The 24,335-nt window shown below is 45.1% G+C and overlaps 1 protein-coding gene across 4 annotated transcripts in view; it reads left to right on the top strand.

The window, feature by feature from the left end:
• RNF220 (ring finger protein 220) overlaps positions 1 to 24,335 on the top strand; it is a 225,565-nt gene that overhangs the window by 184,431 nt on the left and 16,799 nt on the right. For all 4 annotated transcript variants that reach the window (XM_064455249.1, XM_064455251.1, XM_064455250.1 and 1 more), the window contains 4 exons: positions 7,609 to 7,705; positions 8,588 to 8,674; positions 10,324 to 10,379; positions 11,926 to 12,004. In XM_064455249.1, coding sequence (XP_064311319.1) covers positions 7,609 to 7,705; positions 8,588 to 8,674; positions 10,324 to 10,379; positions 11,926 to 12,004 — 319 coding nt within the window. The remainder of the gene's footprint in view (positions 1 to 7,608; positions 7,706 to 8,587; positions 8,675 to 10,323; positions 10,380 to 11,925; positions 12,005 to 24,335) is intronic.

Below are 24,335 nucleotides of genomic sequence, written 5' to 3'. Positions count from 1 at the left end.
CTGTCCCTCTTTCCTGGCCTCTCTTCTTTGCTTGCATCTTCTCCCTGGACGAGGAAGTTGTTTTCCCGCTGAAAGCCTGGTTTATTTCTTGTTTTGGAGCTGGAAGTGAAGAAATCAATGGTGTGTTTTGTGGTTTCAGAGTTGAGGGCATTACAGCACATGGCTAACTAGCAGCTCCAGTTTTGCAATCAATAGGCTGATCAATTGATTAAATTAGCACTGATTTTTCTTTCTTCTTTCCAGCCTAGAAAAGAATTAGTTTGGGGGGAAGAACATATGGGTTTGGCCTATGAAATTTAGCCCTTGGTTTTCCAGTCCTTGGCTGTCTTTCCCCTACAAATACATTCTCTGTGCTCATCATTATTTAAAGCAAACTGCATCGAGTCCCGCCGCTGGCAGCGGCCTGCTGTAAGCCAGGGTGTCACTTTCAGCTGTTCACCAGCCTTGCTGCTTCATGCTCGGCTGCCTTAGAAAAGTCATCCTCCAAGCACTGCTGTGCTGCTTTATTATTGGCAAAGTTGCGACATTCCTGTGATCCCTGTCAGTGGTGCTTATTGATCCAGTGATGTGAATCTGCTTAGTGATTCAAGATTACTTTAATTCTCCCTCTTCCTTTTTTGTTTGTTTCCACACTCTCCCCAGGGGAACAAAAGCTTTCAGATCCACCTTATCCTGACTGTGGAAAACAAGCTGTAGCTGCACAGACTGTGGCTGTTGCTGCTGCTTCTGTACTTTGGCTCTGGGTTTTGAAGAGCAGCCTTTGAGATAGGCATGAGACTGTTCTCACCTTGGTGCATCATGCTGGCATAAAGCTCTAGGAGGCAGCCACATGTGAATGGCCACACCAGATCAGACCCTTGGTCCAAGTGTGTTTTACCCTCTGCAGCCACAATCTGCACCTGATGGGTTACAGAGAGGCATAAAAGAAATCTCTGGAATACTCCTTGGTGTTGCAAGGGGTGGGGAAGCCTCTTCCTTGAGCCTTGCAGCAGCTGGCTCTTATCCTGTACAGTGGAGCTTGCCTGCCCTTTGTTCAGCACACTGCTGCGAAATGATGTTAATGGTCATAAAATTATATGGCCCTTTCTTTAAAGGCAGCTGTTCCTCTGATCTGTTAGCAAAGATCACTGCAAGCCTCCGAGGTGCTGGTAAGCAGTCAGGTCTCTGGCAGCCCATTTTTGCCTCTGTGGGAGCTAATACGTGGCATCAGATGGATGCATCTCCTATTTCAGGTGTACACCATAACGACAAAATTGGGTGTCAGTTTTCCAGGTAAAATGCTGTTTTGCTTGAAAAGGATCCAGCTCCAGAGAAATGAAGCCCTTGCCCTGCTAGCAGCTTTTCATGGGCTCTGAATGTAATTTTTCCTGCAACAGGGTGGGAAAGTCACCAGAAGAACTACTCTATCCTTGTTCCCCCATTTTTTCCCTAGCACAAACAATTTCACTGTCCAAAAATATGGCTGGGGAGGTATTACAGACCTGCAGAAAGAGTGCTGTTCAGGATGGCCTCATCTCTGCCTTCCTCTTCTTTTCAAGAATCTCTAATGGCTTTCTCTTTCTTCCCAAATGCCTTTTAAAATAAAACAGCATCCGTGCCACCTTGTCCTCTTAGTACTAGTTTGGGATACTTCAGCAGCTGATGAAATAAACCCAGTTTAGAGCCATTCTCTGGAAGTGTGTGTGAGGCCTGGCCGTGTGTCTGCATAAACTATTTTTATTGCCTTCATTGTTTTTACTCTCCAAGAAGCCAGAGAGTGACATTTCGTTAAGAAAATAGAGTGAACGTGCTGGAAAGGGAGGTTGTGTAGAAGGGGGTTACTGCAAGGAGTGTAATTAGCAAAGGGTACAGTTCTGGAGATTTATGGGAGGCTTTTTGTCTTCTTTCCTGAACATGTGTAAATTACCTGTAAGCAGAATGAATGCCTCTTCCCAGCCAAAACAGGCCCCAGTAGAGCTGCACATCCCTGAGATGGATTTGGATTTAGACCCACTTACAGCACTTGCACAAAATTCTGTATCTCTAGAATATTTCTGATGTAGATTTAAACCCCACCCACAATTCTTTGGAGGCCAAACAGGAGAAACACTAGTTAAACAGATGAGTTTGATCCTCTGCGTGAGCAGTGTCTAGTAGTTGCATTCATAATGGTGATGCAAATAATATTAACATCTTAGTTTTGTTCCTCAGTCTTGTTTGGAGTGATAATTAAATGTATACAAAACAGCTGGCCTCCAAAATGAACTTATCTGCCCAGACAGGAGTTGAGGAGCAGAGATGGGGCACAGTAGGTCTGTGCTTTCCTACCTGTGCTGATGAAATTTGGCTGTGGTTGTCAAACCTTTCTACTCCCAAGACTGCCAGTCTCTGTGTGAGCTCATGCCTGCGCAGGAGCCAGCAGTGCTGCCAGCACCTGAAGCAGCATATGTTGTCATTTTGACCATCTGCCACTGAACATGATGGAGAAAAGAAGGGACTTGAATGCGAGGCCCTTTTATCTGTTCTGTGAATCTGCTTATATATCATGTTAATGACTCTCGATCTTAGCTTGAGCCACCATTCACTTGAGAGATGTTGAGATGACTGGTCATCGGGGGATTGCGCAAGGGAAGTGAGATTTGAGAAGCAGTGCAGAGGTCAGAGGATGCTTAGGTATAGGGGATGCTTTAGGAGAAAGCGAAGTGGTTTGAAAACTTACAGAAAGGGGAAGAAAATGATTTCTGATTAAATTTATCTCCAGCCATTATCAGTAGGCACATGGAAGAAAGTGGGAAGTGTTTTCCAGTCTCCTTCAAGCTCAGCTGATTCCTGTGGCCTGCTGATGCCTGCAGCCTGGTGGTGGCGAAAAGCCATGCAAATTTTTTTCTGCTTTTCAGAGCTCTGCGTCAGTAGTTCAGAAACACTGTTGCTTGTGTAGAGTACCTAAATTTTTCAGAAACTACCTTGAATTGGTGCTCAGGCAGACTGCTCTGAGGCCAGCCCAAGCAAAGCTGTGTACACAGTGCTGGAGGGTGGCAGGCGCTCTAGGTAAGTGATCTTGATAGGTACATTCTGATTGATGGGGGAGTTTGTCTCCCAAACTGTCACAGGGTTTATAGAGGTGCCACTCAATACCAGTGCTGGAATTGCTTGTCAGAGCACCTGGCTACAAGAGCAATGGGGATTGGAGACAGAGCTGTAACTTTGTTTTTTCTCTGCTTAATGGCCGTGGCGTCTGACCTGCCTGCTCACTCCTGTTTGTCTGGACCGTAAGGAGGCAGGTGGGATTAAGACTGTCAGAGGATTGTGCTGCTTTTAGCATTGGGAGGCTAATTGTATTGGGCCTGGCAGCATATGACAAGCAGTTGCCTCCTACCAAATGCACAGCAAGAGCAAAAAACTCTTCAATGAGTAAAGGGAAAGATATGGGAGAGTCTGCATTTCGGTTGGTTCTTTTTCATCTGAAAGCGTTTTCAAATTCACATGTCGAATTACGTTCCTGAGGCCTTAGGTGACTCTCCTTGTAAGAGTCGCAGCTGCTTCTGTGAATAACAGATCGTGTCTCTTGTGAATTCCTGGGTCAAACTCACGACTTAACATTCAGTTGTTGGATTTCACTTTATTAACACATTGGGATACAGTTCTGGTCCCGAGCATTGACCTCTGGATAGCAGCACTGGCTTTAGAGGTCTGCTCTAGGCAGCATTGCTGATGGCTGTGAATTACTGCGCGACCTTCAGAAGCTGAGTCTTGCTGGAGGAACCCCTCCCCGTTCCCAGTGTATGCTATTGAATTGCAAATCACCTGAGTGTAGTGGTAGGGGCTCTTCTGAAAGCTCCCGTTCTCCTCTAGCAGGTCTGAAACAATGCCATTGCAAAGGCCATTTTATTTTGCTCGCCACCCTCTGCGCTCCATTTCACATTTTCCTTGCTCCTGGTTGACAGTGTACGCTGATGGCATGAGCTGGAAGTTGTGAGCCCTCTTTACACTTGGGCTGAGTTAGTGAGAAGCAGGTGTGATCCTATCGGGCCTTCCTTGCATTTAGTGGTCCTCTTAATCCATTTATAACAGCACTTGTCCAGAAATCTGGTTTGAATGAGCCTGAGATGAATGAATAATGTCAAGCAGTTCAGACGTCAAATATTTGAACAGCTGCGTGGGTGTTTTCACTGGCTTTGTGCATGGAAGCAACCCAGGAAGTTAGACAAGGAGGGTCAGGTCGAAACTGTGGCACCAAACCCCAGCCCACTGGAACTGGCCTCAAAATCCATCCCTGCTGCAGATGAAGGGGTGTTAGGATGCCAGTGGCAGGACATTTGCTCCCTCAGGTGACGCTGGACCGAGGTTTGCATCCTATTCTTTGGTGTTTTTTTGCATGCAGTGGCATTTATGGACCTTTTGATTCACATTGGGAATATATTTTGTGAATTTTGGTTTCCCTTTTTTTTTTTAAAGCACCCTCTGAAGTTCCAAAACTGATAGCACAGTTTATATTCAGAGTCTTTTCTGGTTACGTGGAGGTTACTGTGTTTAGTGTGCAGTTTCTGAATCAGGTTTTTTCTTTTACCGTGTTACAATGTATTAGTAATGTTCTTTAAAAGAAAAAAAAAAAAACACCCCCAAAATCTATATATCTCTATTTAGTGAAAATCAGAGAGTCGGTTTACTTTATTGCAGCTTCCTTTAGGCCCTGGCCTGGGAGTCCTTGTTTGATCAGAAAAGAAAATTTGCCCGTTTCTTGCCGCTCATCTTAACCTCTGAACTTCTCTGCTATGCCCTCCTCTCAGACTGAAGTGCTGTGTCAGATCATCCCAGTGCGTATCTGTCATCATAACACGTACTCTCCAAACCCTTCCTCTGTACCCTCCCTGCATAGGGGGATAGTACTCTGCTGGGAATGCAGTGGTTCCTATTGGAGCTAGATTCAGCAAAAGGTCTGTGGAGTATTTTCCTCGTAGATTTAAAAGGGATTTTCTTAAGTACAAAGATTTTGAGAGCAAGGACACCAGGATTCTGAAGTCAAGGTGCCTTAATATTTGTAAATTGTATTGCAGTAAGCAGGTCTTTTTTTTTTTCTTAAGCTCTAACCATAAACCACTACTTGGCTTGAGTCACTTGGAAACAAAATTGATGGAAAGGTGCATGTTTGCTGTGTGCTTTGCATCCTTGCAGAGAGGGGGACACAGGGAGTGGTCCCACTTCCATTCACTCTTTTGGACAGCTTTCCCTCCCCACCAAGGCACTTGCTCCAAGTATTCATTGTCTGGATAACATTCAGGTCACCTCTGGGACTGTCCAAGTCACAGCTCTAGCTTTGCATGATTTGTGTTTCCCACAGCTACAAGAAAAATGAAGACCTCAGTGTCCAAATTTTATGGCCTTTGAGAAGTGATGGGCTAAAGTAATGCCAGGTGCAGGGTATGGTGTTACTGCAGGTTAAATGCCATACCTGTAAATTACCAACCCATTGCCCACTGTGACTTCTAAGGCAGCTTTGAAAGACTATCCAGCTTCTTTGACAGGTCTCTCTTACTCCTCTAAATCTTCTCCCAAACATTGTGATGAACTAGAGGATTCAAGATTTACTAGATGAACCATTGCAGCAAGAGAAGGCAGCTCGTAACGTGTTGGCTGGCAGCATGCAGCTACTATGTGGAACACTTTATAAGGGGTCTGCTGGAAGAGGGCTGCCCCAGTGACTCCACAGAGCATGGCTCCTGCAGTACCTGGCACAGACAGTGAATTCTGCATTGTCAATGCTAGTTTTGTTACCTCTGCTGAAAAGTAAGGCTGGCAATTACTTTGAAGTAAAAGGTAGTTTATGCTCCTAGGGAAAGGTTAGTCTTAAAATCATTGTCATGCTACAGTGATCACTCGTTAAGGACCTTCTTTATATTCAGGGAAGAGAAATATCAAATCCATATAAACAAATTTTATTGGGGATTTAATGAATCAGCAAGAGCATCCATTCCTAGAGAGTGACAGTAAAGAACTCTGTCTGTGTGGTGTCCTTGGAAGCGAGATCTTTGCCTTGCCCTGCTCTCTGCAGAGTCGCAGACTGTTAGAAATACAGCTCACTCTTCTGGCCTGGGAAGTGCAAGTTTGCTGCTGACAGCACAAGCTTGTGTCAGTGTGCTGGTGAGAGCCCAGTACGGTGAACCGACTCAGGCATCTGTAGCACTAAAAGGGCTACCCTAATGCTTGGGAATGTCCTCATTCTTCAGACATGCACCTTATATTCAGTGCTTCTACATTAATTTTAGCCTGTCTTTTGCACTTAGAACCACATTCATAGTGCAGAAATGTACCACTTTTGAGACGTTTGTGCAAAGCCAAGGCTACCTTACTCTTTCAGTCTTTGCAGGTGGGATGTGCTCCCTGGTCTAGCCACAGACTGAGGTCACCAGCCTTATGGATGTGCCAGGTCCTTCAGGCTCCAGCAGGTACCCTCTGTCTGTGGGCCAGATGTCAAGGTTTGCTGTCTGGACAGTGGACTGCTAAGTGAAGGAGCCTTCTGGAGGCAGCCAGAGTGAGCACATTTCTATCTGCATAACTTACATCCCCAAACAGCTTAGATCTGCTGCAAAACTGAACACAGATGAGGACCTTGCGCCACCCTAGGATTCAGGAGATCTTTGCTTAATTTCCAATCTCATGGGAGAGAGCATATCCAGTGTTAGATCTCATAAAGAGTAAATATATGCCTTCCTTAGTTCTCCTTCTACTAATAAACCTTAGGCAGCAAATACCATATGAAGGTTCATCTTTGTAGGTGTTTGCGTGCAGATTCAATTAAAAGAAGCCTGCTTACAATCAGTAATATCACAGTCAACAAAATGCTTGAGAACCAAAATAAATGTGTATGTTGTTAGAAAGTGGCAGTTGTTACTCAGTTCAGTCTCAGGAAAACTGTATGCCAGCTTCCTGCTGGAGCTGGGACTGGGCTCATGCCTGATCCACCCTTGCTGGAAGTGCAGAGTCTTGTTGACTTGCACTAGAATTTGCTTACATAGGAAGTGCTTGTAAGGGGCTGTTAATGACTGTGGAGTCTGATTTCCACCCCCCACCTCCTAGAAACAGGTTTACTGTTCTTAAATGTTTTATGTTGTAAAAATCTAAGCCATGACTTAAATGCATTTAAAAAAGAAAAAGGTATTTCTAATTGTATTTTAGCCTCTGCCTGCCCTCTGCATCTGAATTAAGGACTAATTCAGAACGTCCCTATGGCCTTCTCGTACCTGCTAATAGTGTAGTTTTTGTGTTAACCACTTCTATGAAAAAATTGGTCTTCCCTATTTTGCTTCAATTTGTTCCTGCCTTTGAGAGAGACTCTTCCAGTGCCTTCAACTTTAAAATAACTCATGTGGAGAGCAAAAGGTCAAGAATGTTTCTTTTTCAGTATTGAGGGGCTTTTTAGAACATAAAATTGAGGAAGTTAGAGCATTTCTGTGAGTTTTTTCTGTGCAGTCTTCTGAAAATTTTTCTTGTGCAGTCTTTGGAGATGGTACTTCTTGTGAGACTGTTAAGAGTAAAGGACAGCCTGCAGACTAGTGCTGTCACACTATCCTTAGATCTCCTGCACTTCATCTCCAATTCAAGTGCTCATCCACATGCTTTATTTTCTTCCAGGTTCTGGGTTTATCATGTGCAGTGGCAAGGAGAACCCAGACAGCGACGCTGACCTGGATGTGGATGGAGACGACACACTTGAATATGGGAAACCACAGTATCGTTTTTGAAAGGCTCTTCCTGAGAGGGAACGTGGAGTTGCATCTTCAGCTAGCTTTCAAACAGCACTGCCCTGGGTGATGGTGGATAATCTGTGTCCAGCCCTACTGGAAATGACACTGCCTTCCCCAGTTCCCATGTTATTTCAACTAGGAGGGATTCCCAGTCGCTTCCTTCTGTTGATGCAGCACTAACTCAGACCCAGTTGGTGAAGTCTGTAGGAGGCTTTGCAGGACATCAAAGTTAGTGTTTCTCTATTCTGTTTCATAAGCAATCTCTTATCTCCATCCAGGTTGTGCAGTAAACGTTTCAAGCACTATTCACCTGACACTGAGACACTAATTTGTTTTCCTTTCATTAGACAGTTCACGGACAGAACTATCATTAAGGGCAATTTTTGGGAACTTCACCATCTGGGAGCCAGGCACCCTACAAATTCCCCCTGCAAGGAATTAGGCAGATGTTGACTTAGCTGTGATGAGGGAGAATGTATAGCTGTAGAATTAGATTTTATTGACATCTGTACCAGCCTTTAAGGCTAAAGCTGCAACCCTTAGCTGGTAAAAGATCTCTGTCCCTCAAACAGAAATAGCGGAATTGTGAAAGTTAGGCTTGCAGAGGTTGAGGAATTGGATTTCCCCTTCTAAGAGGCTGTGGCATCATGTTGCTGTCAAAGGATTTTTCTGTTTCTTTCTGCCTAAAACAAAACTTTAATCCAGAATTTAAAAGCAAGCCCCTCTGTGGATACCAGCCTCTCTTCTTTTGAGGTGTTCCCCGTTGGAATTAATTTGTTTTGTGTCCCGGATAGTGCCCCAGCCATCTCAAAAGTCTTTCCACTGTCTGCGGCAAGGCTGTATGTTCCTTAATCCCTTGTGCTCAGGTACACAGAGGCAGACGTTATCCCTTGCACTGGGGAAGAGCCAGGTGAAGCCAAAGAGAGGGAGGCGCTCCGAGGTGCTGTTTTAAAGTAAGTGCTCTGCCTTTCTAATTTGCTTTCATTACTTCTGCAGAATCTCAATTTGTGGAAAATACCTGTTCGCTGGAGTGCAAGGGTCACAATGAGAGAGGCTTACAAAGAAGCATGATGTGTTGGGTGGGTCTCCCATTTCTACCTGTGCAGCCTCATAAAGCCTCCCTGCACGCTCCCTCCCTTAACCACCCCACTGCCTGAACAGTGCTGGACAGAAGGTGAATTCTGGAGATGGGAAACTGCTGTACTAAGGCCTTATGTGTCATCTTGCTTCACGATGAAATGTGGCCTCTTGGTAGTAGTATAACGTGATGTCATCCGAATCTTGTTTGGCATATTAAGAGTCTGGCACCCAGGGTATGATTTCATTGCATCCCATTATGTGGTGTGGGGTACGCAAACTAATCCTTCTGCATTCCGCTCCGGGGTTGGAGCAGGATGTGTGTTCCGCGCACATACATATATGGAGAACGTAGGCAGCCAGCATTCAGGGCACTTGGGGAAGCATTTCAGGCAAATAAAATGAGTCTTAACAGGGAGCTAGGATTGCTTTCTAAGCCCTCTGCCCTGCATAAAACAGGGCTTAAATTACCCCTCTATCTCTTTCACTGAGTGATCCTGTGAGGTCAAGGTTGAAGTGATTGATAGAGCAGTGAAATGAAGTTTTCTTACTGCTTAGCCTGTCACAAACACTAGTTCAAAATTAGGTTCCACTCCATAGAAAAGTGGCATTTGCCACACTTGATCCAAACCATTGGTCCATTCGATATTTTGCTAACCACGCCCAGGAAGGGCCTTAAAGATGCTGAAGCTCCTTCACAGCCAGGAAAGTGGTATTGTAGCAGGAGAATGTCAGGGTATCCCTTATCAGTGGCTGTGGAGACCCCATTCCTTCATGTGGCTTGTACCTAGCACATTTTTTTGCCGTTTGGGCAAGGTCCTTGCATGTCTTCTAGACTTGTTTGCCCACCTCTAAAACATGCTTGTAAAAGTGCTTTGAAACTCTGGGAAGTTTCTGTAGAAGTGCAGCAGGGTAGCTGATGCCACGAGGCATGAGCTTATATTACCTTTTGAGTGCAACTGTCTTAGCACACAGAGCTAAAAGATTATATGGTCACAGGTGTGCAGCCTGCTCAGAAGATTCCTTTCTCTTACAGTCTCTGTTGCTGGCTTGCAAGTGAATGGACAGGCTTAGGACTGTCTGTACATCAATGCTGCTGTTCTTATGGGAAGATAGAAAAGATGCGGCTTATGAAGGTGTAAAGTTATTCTTAAAGGCATAAGCCATTGCAACACCGAGAATTTTTGTTCGCCAGTAAGGTTTTAATTTTTGAAATTGGGTATTCAGAAATGATCCTTAGGTCACGGGTGCGGTTTGAATCCCAAGTCTTCAGTCAGCATCACAAGGCATGTGTGATTCCGCAGATGTCACAGCTAGAAGAGCAGGTTGGGAGAACACTGGTGGAGATGTGGACTAGCACAAAAACACCTCCTGCAGCAGGCTGACTGCTCACATTTGATGCCTAGACTGATGAACAAAGTATTGAGAGAGGTGGCAGTTGGATTGATGGGTGGAAGAGCAGCTTTTCCTGAGTAGCAAAGTTTTCCACGTTCAACCTTTAGCATTCTGCCCTTTTTTCTTCTAGTGGTGGCACACCCAGTACTCGAATAACACCGGAGTTTTCCAAATGGGCCAGCGATGGTGAGTGTTAACCATGTCAATTATTAATTTGTATGCTACAGGAGGGCAGATGGATATTCCATATCTTCTGATTGCCAGTAATTAGGCAAATGATAGTTACAAATGCTCTTGTGCAGTACCAGTAGACATGTGTGCACATAGTATCACACTATCTTTTTGAAACTTTACAGTACAACTTACTGTAGTCAGTGGCATCTGGGGGAGTTCACAAAAATACAACCTTAACTGGTATGGTGACAAGAGATAGGGGTTGATTGGCTTGCTGTCATGCCACTGAAAGACAAACTGCTGTATCACAGAGGGAGCCATCAGAGCTTCGCTGTGCGATGGTGGTGTTCAGCTGCTGGGGGTTTAAACTACACAGGCACTTGTTGCTTGGGGTTTTTTTTTTTTAACTGCTTTCTTATCATCTTCCCTTCTTTAAAAGGCTGTGACAGAAACTTGTGTAATGACCTGGTGGGTAGGTCTTGTACTTGCTGGCCTCTGTATGGCAAGAAAAGCCTGCAGATCTGAAGTCTGTGCCTTTAGAGTGGGAACTCCGGGTTCTGTCCTACTTCATGACCTGTAGTTGAGACTCCAGAGCAAATGAGTGAATGTGAAATTGTACCTTTGCATGCATTATTTGAAAGCATGTAGCATTAAGGTGCGGGGATTAAACCCATCTGGGATTTTTTTATTTAATGCAAGCAGCGCTGGAAGTGTAGGCAGCAACCTAGTGGAAATATGAGAATAATAAAACCTGGCGCTTTCCAGCTGTAGATGCCAAATCCATTTCCAGAGCTGGGCAGTGCTGTTTCAGCTCCCTTAGGAAGGGAACTGAAGCTCAGTGACCAGAAGAGTCTTGTCCCAATGATTTTGTTCCCTGTTCTGTTACTGTATGGCTTTGGGCGTTTGATTCCCAGCCTTGAAGGTACCTACAAGACATAACTGCTTGCCAGTGGCAAGGGTGTGGGTAGAACCAGTTTTGCCAAGGGCATGATGATTAAACGGAGAACATAGGATATCTTCGCAGGCGTTTTCTTCTGTGGGATAGGCAATCACACTTATTTTCTGTGATGTGGGAGCACTTGCTTGTAGGTGTGTTCAGCTTCAGTAACTACAGCCACAGAGGTGATGAGGAAGCAGCCCTGATGGCACCGGCTATGGGCTGTTTTCTTCGTACATTTTATCTGAAGCTGCGGTGCTGAACCTACAGCCCAGGGGCTGGCCCTGGGACAGTTCATCTTTCATCTCCGACTGGTATCTCACATCTCCTCCAGTGCTGGGAGGAGCCACGGAACTGCTATGAGGAGAGCTATGAGCAAACTGTTCTGTCATACTAGTTAGCTGGCGTATATTTTTCTCCCCGTCTGTGTCCGAGGAGTCTCAGCAGAAGGGCCTCTGTGCCAGACAGGGACACATGGCATTGGTCTCTTTTCTGTCATTCTGAGAATTGACATGAAAATGACTCATCGGGGTCCTCTGCTTCTGAAACTAACTCACTCAGACTACTTCATTGCAATGATCAAATGTTCTCTTAATAATTTGTCTGTTCTTCCCTCAACAGAAATGCCCTCAACGAGTAATGGTGAAAGCAGTAAACAGGAGACCATGCAGAAGACCTGTAAGAACAGTGACATTGAAAAGTGAGTGTAAAGTGGATAGCTTTCATTTTACTTGTTTTAAGGAACCATAGTGTCCCATCTGGCATTCCTAGAAGCAGTGCTAGTCTGAGGGTAGGCATATTTGAAGCTTCTCAGCTGCTGTGTCTTCAGTGGGCCTGTGGGGAGTTATCCCCCAGATATCTGCTTGGGTAGGTACCCAGTGACAAGGAATTGAGCGCAGCTTCCAAAGGGCTTCTCCATTGCAAATTGCCTTCTTCTAAAATACGTAAGTAGAAATATCCATGCTGTCCACCATATTCTAGTTATGGTGGCTTTTCAGGTATGTTGTGTGGTGCATACCAGCCTAGACTAGAGCTGGGACTTTAGGCAGGAGGTAAAGATTCAAACCCACTTTAGCCTGACAAAAGCAGTTGTCTTACCAAGCTGTACTTTGATGTTGTTTTTTTTTTTATTGCCCTCTGTAAGATTTCTGCTATCGGTGTATCATGGGATCCTGCTTTTACTGGAGAAGTTGCCTTATTGTTGCACCTTGGTTTTTGAGGGCAGCCCTTTGCATGGTCTCTGTTCTGTTTTCTCCATGGTAACTACATGTTCCACCCTCCAGCAAAAGGGAATCCCAGCAGTGCCATAATTTGGCAGAAACCTCACTGAGATAATTTCTTCTCCCGTAAGATCCAGATTTCAACTTTGTGTGGTTGCTAATGGAAATAATGTCTCTGTTTCTGAGTTTTTTACCTGCAGCCCTTCCAGTTGATTTAGAAGTTTAAGTCTCAATGTTTGAATATACAGTAGTGCAGGGGCTCCTGGCAGTCTCCTCCCCTGTCCCTTGCTGCTTGCTGAATATCCTGCAGCCTAGCCTGCAATAGAAACAGATGGTTTTATCTGCACTGTGCGTTTGAGTAACAACCTGTCTCTTCAGCCTCCTTCCACACACTGCCAGAGTGACTTGCTGCTCAGGCAGATTTGACAATCCAAGCATAAAATACAGGCTCTTCGCTGCTGCCATGGACCGCATTAATTGAGGTGGGGCAGTGTTTTAAGTTGATTATTGCCTGACATAAAATGTCGCCCCAAGATCAAATGAGAGAAAACAGCTTGAATGAGGTGGAAGCAATGAGGTAATTGTGGGTTTTAAACAGACAGCATACTCATTTTGGGGATGAGGTCCACTGATAATTTGGGATGGCGGGGGGGGAAATCTGGTGGTAGCATTAAGCTGGCTTTACAGAAAGTTTTTCTAATGTAGTTTGTTCTCCTCCTGCCCCAGTCCTGACTTGAGAGATTGTGTTCTTGGCACATTTCAGGATCTCTGACAGTTCAGGCAGCTTTGCAAAGCATTTGTTCACAGTCTGGGGTTAATTGGGGAAACTCCCTGCTGCAGAGGAAACTTTAACGCACACTGCTTTGCTGTCTCGGCACTTTCCTTTTTATGAGGCTTTTTGTTAGTATGTCCCAAATGTAGGCTGTCTGCTGTTCGATGCTTCTCAGTGAGCAGACTTTGGCCAAGGGCCACTGAGTTTGGGAGCTCACAGGTCAGTGCAGAAGCAGCTTTGTCCTTAGAGCGAGCCAACCGTTGCTTGCTGTCTTGGTGGCAAGGACTCATCCTTTCTGCCCTAATCTGTCAGCCTCTGTCTCAGCTGCTGCTTGGCTTCCCTTTGGGCCTCCTGCCTGTCAGCCCAGCAGCCCTCCACCCTCCCAGATCCACTGCTATTGAAAATCTTTAAACTGCAGGAGCTGAAAGGATTTGACATTTTCCAGAACACTTGAGCTGAAGTGATAAAATTGACATAGCTTTAATAATCTGATCAAAGAGGCTTTAGCTAGCACCTTTTGAAGGATCCCAGAATCCTTTCCAAACAACACTCCTGCTAACGCCGCTGTGAAGTAGGGGGACTCTGTGTGTGTGTGTGTATGCATGCGCACCTTGCCCCACAATAATCTTGCCCCACAATAATCTTGCCCCACAATAATCTTGCCCCACAATAATCTTGCCCCACAATAATCTTGCCCCACAATAATCTTGCCCCACAATAATCTTGCCCCACAATAATCTTGCCCCACAATAATCTTGCCCCACAATAATCTTGCCCCACAATAATCTTGCCCCACAATAATCTTGCCCCACAATAATCTTGCCCCACAATAATCTTGCCCCACAATAATCTTGCCCCACAATAATCTTGCCCCACAATAATCTTGCCCCACAATAATCTTGCCCCACAATAATCTTGCCCCACAATAATCTTGCCCCACAATAATCTTGCCCCACAATAATCTTGCCCCACAATAATCTTGCCCCACAATAATCTTGCCCCACAATAATCTTGCCCCGCTAAAGCTTCAGTTCTGTAAAAGGTGCAAAAACTCAGCAAAACCCAATAGAAATTACAGGATAGCTTTAAGAGTCTTGCTGAGTCTTTTCAATAATGTTGATTTTAAAAAAAAAAGTAGCAGGGAGAGCTTTTTATTTAATGTGCTTTATTTCACCCAGGTTCAGAAAACAAGATGGTGTTTCAGGTGGACAATTCCTAGCTGCCTTTTTTTCCCCTTTTCTTCTTTCCTTTGAGATTTGTGCGTGATAAATAGTTTCTGTCCTGCCATTTAAGGAGTCTGAATGCTCTGTGTGCTTGTCTGTGTAGAGGGGTTCTGTTAAATTAATTGATAACAGGGATCAGAGCTAGAAGCCTACAGAAAAGGAGGGGGAAGGGTTTCACACTGTCTGGCTGCTTCCCACTCCACTGCTGAGCCATGATATATGGTGACCTAGCCCAACAGGCTAAATTGATTCATCTCTAGTTCCTGTTTCTTAATCTGGAGCTAAATTGGTTTCATTTTTCTTGTTTTGGGTGGCACTTACAGGAAGTTTTTGGCAGCATCACTTTACTCCATTGTTTTTAACTTTAATTTTTGCCTTTAAATCTGAGCATTATTGATTGGCATGTTAAGCCCTGTGTAGCATCTGATTAGCATTTTTAAAAGTGTGCAGAAGCACATGGCTTACCACCTGTGTCAGCTGTGCTCTCCGTTTAAAGCAGCAGCTAATAGAGTTAGCAGTGATCCACGTATTGATCCTTCTCTCAGAAGAATGACGTTCCTTCCCCCTCCTGTCTTCCAAAAATAAGTCTAGGCAAGGAGAGCGGTGTGGGTTGGTTTGTTTGGGTTTTAATCCGTTCATACAGTACAGCAAGCGGTCCTCCTTTTGACATGCAGCTGAAGCTCTGCTTGAGCAAGTTAATCTAAACTCAGGTTTTCATGGAAGTCTTTTGCGTGTAGAATGACCAGATGGGGTTTAGGGCAAGTCTGTGTTTGTTGCCCCACTCCTTGGGCCATGCCAGGTCATTGAGAGCTTGGACAGGTTGACCTCATCTGTGTTGTGTTAAACTTCAGATGGCAGCCACAGGTAATAAGAGATGATGTGCTGGTCCCAGCTCTCCTTCGCAGCCATGCGAGGTCGTCTATAGCTCGGGCAGGTTTCTCACTGTTGACCTTATCTGTGTTGTGTTGAACTTCACGTGGCAGCCACAGGTACCTGGTCCCAGCATTCCTTCCCAATGCTGCGGGGTGTCTCTGCCCTGCTGAATATTTCTAATCTCACCAATGAGAGGTGTTTGGAAGACACCCTTGGGTGCTGAAGGCTCGTGCAGGGAGGTTAAGGAGCGTCGCACTGGCTAAGCTCTGCCCATCTGCCTTCGTGGTGGCTGGGTCTTCAGCAGATGTGCTGAGCTCAGCTGGTGCGACGCTCCTTTATCTCTTCTCAAGATGCAGCTTTGCTTGGGTAGAGCAGCCAGTCTGTAATTGCTCAGGCATCCTCCCTGACTTGTCTGCCAATGTCGTACTCTCAGCCAAAGCACTGTTGTGCAGAGAGAGCTGCAAAAAGCACCTTCCCTGCAAGAAGTCTTCCTCCCTTCTCCCTCCTAAGATGCTGCCTGCAAGGGTCTGGTACCATTTTCAAACTGAGGTTCCCCGGGGTTAAAAGCCAGCATCTTAATTCAGAGTGCCAATGTTCAATTTTGCTTTCTGCCACCAGACTAGATTGCAGGCCAGCAAGAGAGTCTGGGTTAGTGGCCCACTGGGTCACCTCCCATTTGTTTTCCTCAATTTTGTGTTGTCATAAATTCATTCCAGCCCGTTGTGGTTGATCAGTTTATCTCCGCCGGGGCAGGGAGCGCTGCGAGCATGATATATGGCACAGAGCATTGTAGCCAGCCTCTCCATGAATCACTCCAGCTGTTTGGTGTCAGCCCCAAAGCAAACAGGACCCGGCCGCTGAGCGTTGACTACGATGAGCTCAGTATGGGAAGAGACATGACGTATGAATGTTTATTTAATAATTCTCTAATATTTCCAGCGGAGTGTGGCTGTGCCTTCTGGGGGGGTGAAAGCGGCGGGGAGGTTGAAGAGGGAAACTCTAATCTGTTGAGGTGGGTCATAAATCAGGCAGACAACATCATTAATCAGGGATGGGACAGAAGTGGAAGGAGGTGGGACTGGAGCTGCCATCCTCGGTGGGAAGGGGGCTGTGCTCTTTTTTTGTTTTGTTTTGGGTTTGTGGTTGGTTTTTTTTGTAAAACAAATCTTGTTCTGATTCCGCTTGGCCCCAGCCGCGCTGCCTGCATAATAGCAAACCTGGACACAAGGCTGTTTAAGTGAGTATGCTACCTCCGCTATAAACCTTGCAATATGAGCCTGCCAAGCATTAAATCCCTTTATAATTATCTTCTTTATATAACACTTCATGCTCATCGTGCTTCATTGGATGAGACGCTCGTTCAGTTAAAAAGAGGGTTTTAGAGACAAAAACCAATTGTTTTATTTTTCCTGTCTCCTCTTTCCTCCCCTTCACCCTAACCTCACCTCTTTCCAACCCAGCTGTTCAAAAGCATCAGCTCCAGAAGGGCTCTGGTGCAGCAGCACAGGAAGGAGCATCAGTTAAAATTAAACAAAGTTTAGGTCAGGGTCCTTGTGCAGAGAGTCAAGCATGTGAGAGCTGTCGGGAGGTCGCAGTGTGTGTTGTGGGGACCCTGCTCGCAGGCAGACGGGTAGAGCTGGCAGCAGAGTAAGTGTGAAGCCAGAGGATTAGCAGGGGCCTGAAAGGGAAGGAGCCGCGCTTAAGCTGGTGTGTCATAGGCTAGTGGTTAACGAAGCTCAGCAAGGTGGGCTGACTGTATGAGCTCAGACCTGGGAGCTGCTGTGTCCAGAGGATTGGTCTAATTCTCATGCCTTGGGGCAGTTTCCTATAGATACGTATTTGACATCTTCATATAGGGAGGGGCTCTTCTGCCTGTTGAACCTGTGATGTTTTAGAGCTGAAGTGGCTGCGAGCTTCAGGGGCAGTAACATCCCTGTCCAGTAACTGGTGGAAATCCCCAGGAAGGAATTCTATTCCTATGTTAGGGGCACGGTTTAGGCATCTTGCCCTTTGTGTCTCTTCGTCTGCCCCCTCTTTTCTCTTTTTCTTTTCTTTTTTTTTTCTTAGTTTCAGAAATGCTGTTAACTTTAATTTGTGGAGTTGCTTCCTGAGAGTGAAAAATCGATGGGGGGCTATCGCAGTGTGAAATTCGACTGTCACTATTGAGCTATAGAGTTAGCAAGATGTCTTAGAAGGTAAAAAATAAATTGTGGCCCAGCAAATGCTCAGCTGTGCTATTTCAAAGGGGATATGAGGCTGATGGTCCGTTAGAGGGTACTTCAGTTAGATGGATGATGATTCCCTGTGAAATATTGGAGTTATTCCATAGGTAAGAGAAACTTTAGCTTATAAAATACAAACAGCTGCCTTCTAGCAGACGAATTCTGCCCTTAGATGTGTGAGCAGCTTGCCAGAGAGAGAGGACTCGTCCCTAAAATTAGCCTGTTGTGTTTAACAAAGTCTCTGATGGACCATTGTAGATCCTGCTGTGTTCCTTCTGAAAATATTTTGAGGATGTGACTGTTCATTCACGTCCCTTACCTATGCTGCAAGAATTAAGAGGCAGGGACTGATTTTTTTTTTTCTTAGCAAATGTTTGTATGGTGCCTAGATGCTCTCAAGAGAGAAGTAATAATTATTGTTTTACAAAGACTGCATTCCCTATTTGGATGGAAATCTTCCTTTGAAGAGCAGGAAAGGGATCGTGTTGTGCCCCATTGGCTGCCAGTTTGCTGTCGCTCTTGTGCATCTGTTGAAGGGCAGCCCTGGCTGCGCAGGCTGTCTGCGTGCTGGCGTTAATAAGGCTACTGCTTTCTTTGGCACTTACTGGCTATTGTGGCAGGACTCAGTAAGTGTTTGTGCTGTGCCAGCTGCTGTATGACAACAGGATGATTGTAATTACGGCTCTTGGTAGTTTATGCATTTCTTAGACTACAGTTAGTAAGTACAAATATGAAGTAGCACCAAAAAAAATGCCAGTTTGTATTACTTCTTACTACACCATATCTAGGACAACTGTAGAGTCTGTAATTATTTCTCTTACACTTCCATACACAGTTGCAGTATCGCTGAGGGCAGCTTACTGCTGCAAGTTTTAAGCCGCATTTAGTTGGAGCTTGGTAAAGATTTCCCAAAGAGTTTAATGACAGAAGAATTCATTGTACTTTCATATCTCCTCTGCCTCTGTAACAAAGAACCCAACACTGCCTTTACAGAAGCAGTATAATAGCAAGAAATGTAATTAACATAGTTTAATATGTGTTGACTTTTTTCAGAGTCAGTGCTTGTCCTAACTTTATTCACTCCACACCTCTGTGGGCATTTCATCCTATTTCTCCATTCACTTCTCCTTTCTTCCTTTTTGACAGTTTTCATCCCCAAAAAGCTGTTGTTTCCCACTCAGTTGCATAAGCGTTCCTGCTTTTCCCTCAGCCAGCTCATGACCTGTCCTTCCTCTGCCTTGCTGGTTTCCTCTTCCAGCTCTGGGACCACAGTTGGTTATGTGATACTAATGTGCCGTGGCCTCCTTTAATAGCCTCATGTTTCTTTTTGAAGGCATGATTACCTTAAATGATGCTAATTCTGATTCTTTCTTTCCCCCTAAAGGAAACGGCAACAGTGTAAAAGTTCTAGGGCGGCAGCAGCAGTTGTAGGAAGCTGTCTGGAGGATGTGTTATCGCGCTGCCTTTGTGTACCTCCAATCAGCGGTCATGAATGGAAGTTCTGGAAAGCATATCACCTCCACAGTAAAGCCCTTAAAAGGCTGCAGATGAATCCAAGTGCTGCTGTAGTAACATAGATATTTCCTGTTTATTTCAGCCGTTTGGATGCAGGCCATGGGAGTAGAAGGCATTTCATTGTGCACAGAGGCTGGCTGCAAGACTTTGCTGCATGTCCAACCTTCTGAACACCTTTCAGGCCTAGGAATTTGCTATTCCTCTTTTACTTCAGGGATATTTGATAATTTTGTGCCCTGATCGTCCAACCAAAGCTACCAATAATCCCAGGCCACCTCCAGGCCACAGTAAGATGATGGGTTACAGCTGCCATAAGTCTTCCAGTAGAAAAATATACCTGCCTAGCTATATGTGGAGCTCGGCCACAATCCAAACACGTTTACTTGTGGATGGAGGCAAGTTTCAGTAGGCTGGAACCTCAAACCCGTGTGCCTCAGCAGGGAGAGGAGCTGCATTTTCCACTTCCACCGCCTGCCTTTTGTGGCCCTGGTTTGTATTAAGATAGAGACCATGGTTCGCCTTCACAGATCTGTTAGGAACACAATTAGGGTCACCAGGATGAAGGATACATTTGAAAAGTGACCTGAGATATGAACACATTAGATGTGCAATTATTTCTATTTAGGAACTTTGTTTAAAGAATCACTTTCTAACTCAGCCTGTTGGTGCCTCAACAAAACCTTGCTGCAGCAAAATACTCTTCCGTAGCATGGCTTTTTACTTATAGCCAAAGCTGCTCTAGTAAGGCAATGGGATTGCATTTATTTTCTCTTTGGAACAGGGGACATAGTCTCTAAATCGAAATCAGAATGACCCATGCATTCTTTCGCCCAGCTTTCATGTCGAACCATAATTGCTCAAATGGCACATTTAAAATTTTGGCGCAAGCTCAGACATTCACTAGCCGCCTTTTTAAATCAGTCCCAGTGGCCAGTGGATACTGCGTAGCCCTACAAATGCATCTAAACATGCTGACTCCGAGGCTCCTTCCATTCTGAATGATCAGCGGTGCCATCTGTCTCTGTTTTGATTGGGGCTGGGCATATGTGTCCCAGCGAAACTCGGGCCAAAAAAAAAAGCGAGAGAGAAAGAGCCAGTGCCTGAATTTACTTCCCACTTCTGTAAAGGCATTGTTGGGCTCTGTGTTATAGAGGCGGAGGAGATATGAAAGCATAATGAATTCTTCTGTCATTAAATTCTTTGGGGAATCTTTACCCAAGTCCCTACTAAATGCGGCTTAAAACGCCTTCTTGCAGCGGTAAGCTCCCCTCAGTGGTATTGCGATGGTGCATGCAACTGTAAGAGAAATAATTCCTCTGTGGGGAAAAAAAGAGACAACATTTTTGGTTTGCATCAAGATGAAATTAGTCAGAAGCAAACTCTGAATTTGGCAAGCAGATGCTGGTATTAACAAGTTGTGCAAGCAAGTATAAAATAGAGGCGCTCGTGACTGAGAGTGCCTCAGCATCGTGTGTGTGTGTGCCCTTGCATGCACCCCGCTCCAAATTCACAACTTAGAACACGGAAATTAGAATGGGGAACATTGCATTATTCATAACTTGGCAACCAGAAGCCAGGGCACTTTGCCAAAATAAACTATTCTCTATAATTACAGGTGAAGCAACATTCTTTAATATCTTACAATACAAAAACATACATTAATCAAGGAAAGAGGGCTGCTTTTTTTTCCTAGAGGACAATAAATTAGCATCCTTGCCAATTTCCTCAATACATGTGACAATGTTTTACAGGATTATAAGTCAGCCTTTTTAAAGGAGGTTAGTCTAAAAACAAATAAACCCAATAAATGAGATTTTTAGCTAAATAAAGGGGAAGCCAGCTCCTAAAACGTTGGTGTCTTGCCAGAAGGTTTTCTCTGAGCACTGGCATTTGCACAAACTGAGGGCCTAAACTTCACTTGGTGTGTTTTGATATGGCTCTGCTGCAAACAGCTTTGCTGGGCACTTTTCTACTGCTAGGGATCTGGCCCCTCCTGCCGTAGCCAGCTCATCTAGTAAAATAAAATCGCAGCGCATTTTGCCAGTCTGGTAGCCCGTGTGTTCTGGGGTGATTCGCAGTCAGCTGCCGCCAGTGCCTCACACTGGAGTTCTTTCAGGGACGTAACGTACTGACACTGCTTGAGCTGTGTCTGTTTCCCTTTAAAGCTGCCTGTGACTTTTCTTTTAAAAACTTACTTATCAACTTAGGTGTTTTGCTTGTTGGTGGCAGACTTTTTTTCAGCTTTATGTTATGTTCTTGCACTCCGATAGGCACAAAAGGCCTTTGTGTCTGTATATCTCACACAAACTTCAGTAGTGCTCCCCCACATCTGCCAAAATAAACTCCTCCCCATATTATTAGCTCTAGCGCTTGCTGCAGGTGATGCTTGCTGAATTGAAAGAGGAGGGTGGATTCTTTCACCGGGTTGAAAATGGAGGCAGTTTTTGTCCCAGAAAACTAAGGGTTGTTTTTAGCTAGTGTTTGAAACTCAGATAGCGAGGGAGTTGTGTTAAAGACAATGTTATGAGTGAGAGCTCTGCAGTTCTGTGGCGTTACCGGTGTCACAGCAGCTATGTGCAGCATGTTACAGGCTAGTGAAACATGGTCTCTTCTCTGAAAAAGTTGCCCTCTCACCCAAATGTAAGTTGGCTATGAGAGAAGGCTTGCAATTAAATGATTGTGCACTGATGTTCAGGGCGTTTTTTTGCTTATTTTATCATGTCTTCTAAGATTTGTGTCCCACAAAGCAAGGACTGCAATAGACTTACTGTTCTGTAGCATAGCAGTGGTTGTGTTAATTGTCATCTGCAGCCGTGGTTGGATATGGCCAGGAGCAATTTCTCTGCTCCTGGAATCTTACTTTAGCTTGACTCTGCCTCAAAGCATCGACCAGTCTGATTCTAATATTTATGATATGTAAGCTGCTAGCGACCTGACCTCTGCCCCTGGTGCAGGGAAATGGCATGTATGTTCTGCTGGGATCAGGTTCTTCACCTCAAACAAGGGAAGATAAAGGCTTTGTTTAAAAATAAAGACATCACTCTTGGGTTTGTCAGTGGTACTGTACATTTTCCCCTCTGCCACTCTGTGTTTACAGGCATACAAAACAAAAATAAATGTATGAGAAAGAGAGCGTAAGGTCAGCATATCAAGTGTCAAAAGTAGCCCATGAAATTTTATTGGTGGTGCATTTAATCTGCTAAGCGTTTTTTACAAGGTACATACAAACAGTGGAATTGTAAAAATTTATGGAATGCTGTGTACAGTGTGGCTGTTTATGAAGAAAGGAAAATTTATATCTAGTTGAAATAAACCAAAGGGGAATGTTTTATGAAGACTCCTCAACAGCGGGGTACATCAAGCGAGATCTGGGTAAGGGGAGGAATGGGTATTTGCAGGGGTTGACTGATCTTTGTGGTGTTTTTCTGCCCCTTCAGCAGCTAATAGTTTCATACTTCTGTGGCTGTCAAATCGGCAGGATGCTGGATGCAGTGATGGGGGTTTTTTTTTCTGTACAACGGAAGGGAAACACAAGTGAACAGCTGCTGCTGGTATCTCTGGTACAAGGCTCTTGCTCTTGGGCCTGTTCCAGTCTAACAGTTTCTTGAGCAGCCCTTAATATCCAGCTGGGAAGGGTTAACTGAAGCCAATCACTTTGACATCAGCATTTTTTGTTTCCTTTTTCGTCCAGTATTTTGTTGATGATAAAGCACAGACTTAGTCAATTGAGAGATTCCAGAGCTGCAGAATCAGAGATAATTTAATTAACGGAATTGCTTGTGATTGCCCGCTGGGACGGCGGGTAGGAATTGCTCGATTTAATTTGGAGAAACAAAGATCACATGCATGCTAATGTTTGACAAATAACCAGCATTTGAGTTAAAGTTTTTTTGCGGGCGGTGGGGGCAGCCAATTCCCAGGGGAGATTTCCTATGAGGTGATTGCTGAGTAACAGCTCAAAGCTCAAGATAGATCCTTTTCCCTTTTACATGGTATTTTTATGTCCTTCTGCTGGCCTTTCACCTGCACAAAGCAAGGATTTGGTCAAAGGAAGAAAGTGGATTCTTATTTTTAGTACTATGAACAGTAGAAAAACATGCATTGGGCACAAAGACCAAAAACTACCGCGTGCTGTCTGCCAGGTCTCATTGACTTGCTTCCTGGTACCCAGCATCTTCAACTGTGACTGCAAAGTTGTTGAAGAGTTATCCACGAAGTCCAGAAAGAAGTGCAGGACCAAGCTTCCTCCACGAGGAGCCCTCACTTCATGTTTCTGCTCTTGTATAAACATTCTTGCACAGGCTCCCCTGCTCGTGGTGATGTAGGTCCACAGAGTGTGGATGTGCCCTCTCGATACCTTCTCAGCCAGGGAGGACAACGCAGGTATCAGCAAGGCTGCTCACATTCGCATGGCTGGAGAAGCACCAGTGCTGGGGCTCGAGGCATTGCTCTTGGCAGCAGTTGTGCTCAGCAGATCTCTCTGCAGGCTGATAAATGACGTTATCCAAACATGTCAAATCAGAGTGCTGAGGCGCAAAATTGTTAAAAGAGTCCTCCCACATCCAGCATGAGGTCAAGGCAAAGCGGGAAGAGGAGGGCTGTGGAAGCCAATTCCTTCTTCCCTGTAATTCCCTCTGCCTCCCTTGGCAGGGTAACCTGTACACAGCCTTACCCCATCCGTGGAGCTTGGCTTTCTGACCCTCGCTCCACCCCAGCATTAGCCTGTAAAAGTGCTGCACAGGCTGCTCCCAGCTGTGTCCGGGCAAGCGCACACAAGGTGTACACACAAGAGGGAAGCCTGAGGGAGTTCCCAAGATCGCTGCTGCAGGAAGAATTGCTCCTAAGCGATGCTTATCTTTAGGATACAAGCAGCAGGTTGACGGTAAAATGTCACTAAATGGAATGGCATGTGTCCCAAGTGTGCTGGCCACCACGGGAGCCAGACACATGGGAAGTAACTCTCATCTTTATTCCATCCCTGGAGGTAGCTCCAGTTTCCTTTATTTACTAATGTTCTCCCTATTTCCCTTGACCTCATTTCCTCCGGCTTTTCGGAAGCAACCATGCAATTATCGCTCACTTTGGGTTGACCCTTGGCCACCACGTCCCTGGTTGCTGCTTCTTTGGGAGGCTTTCCTGAAATCTCAAGTGCAAAATACTCACTTGTGGCCAAAATATCTCTCTCGTGAGATAGGAGCTGAGTCTT

This window comes from Phalacrocorax carbo, chromosome 6 (genome assembly GCF_963921805.1).
Source record: "Phalacrocorax carbo chromosome 6, bPhaCar2.1, whole genome shotgun sequence".
NCBI lineage: Eukaryota > Metazoa > Chordata > Aves > Suliformes > Phalacrocoracidae > Phalacrocorax > Phalacrocorax carbo.
This window is presented reverse-complemented; position numbering and strand designations above follow the sequence as displayed.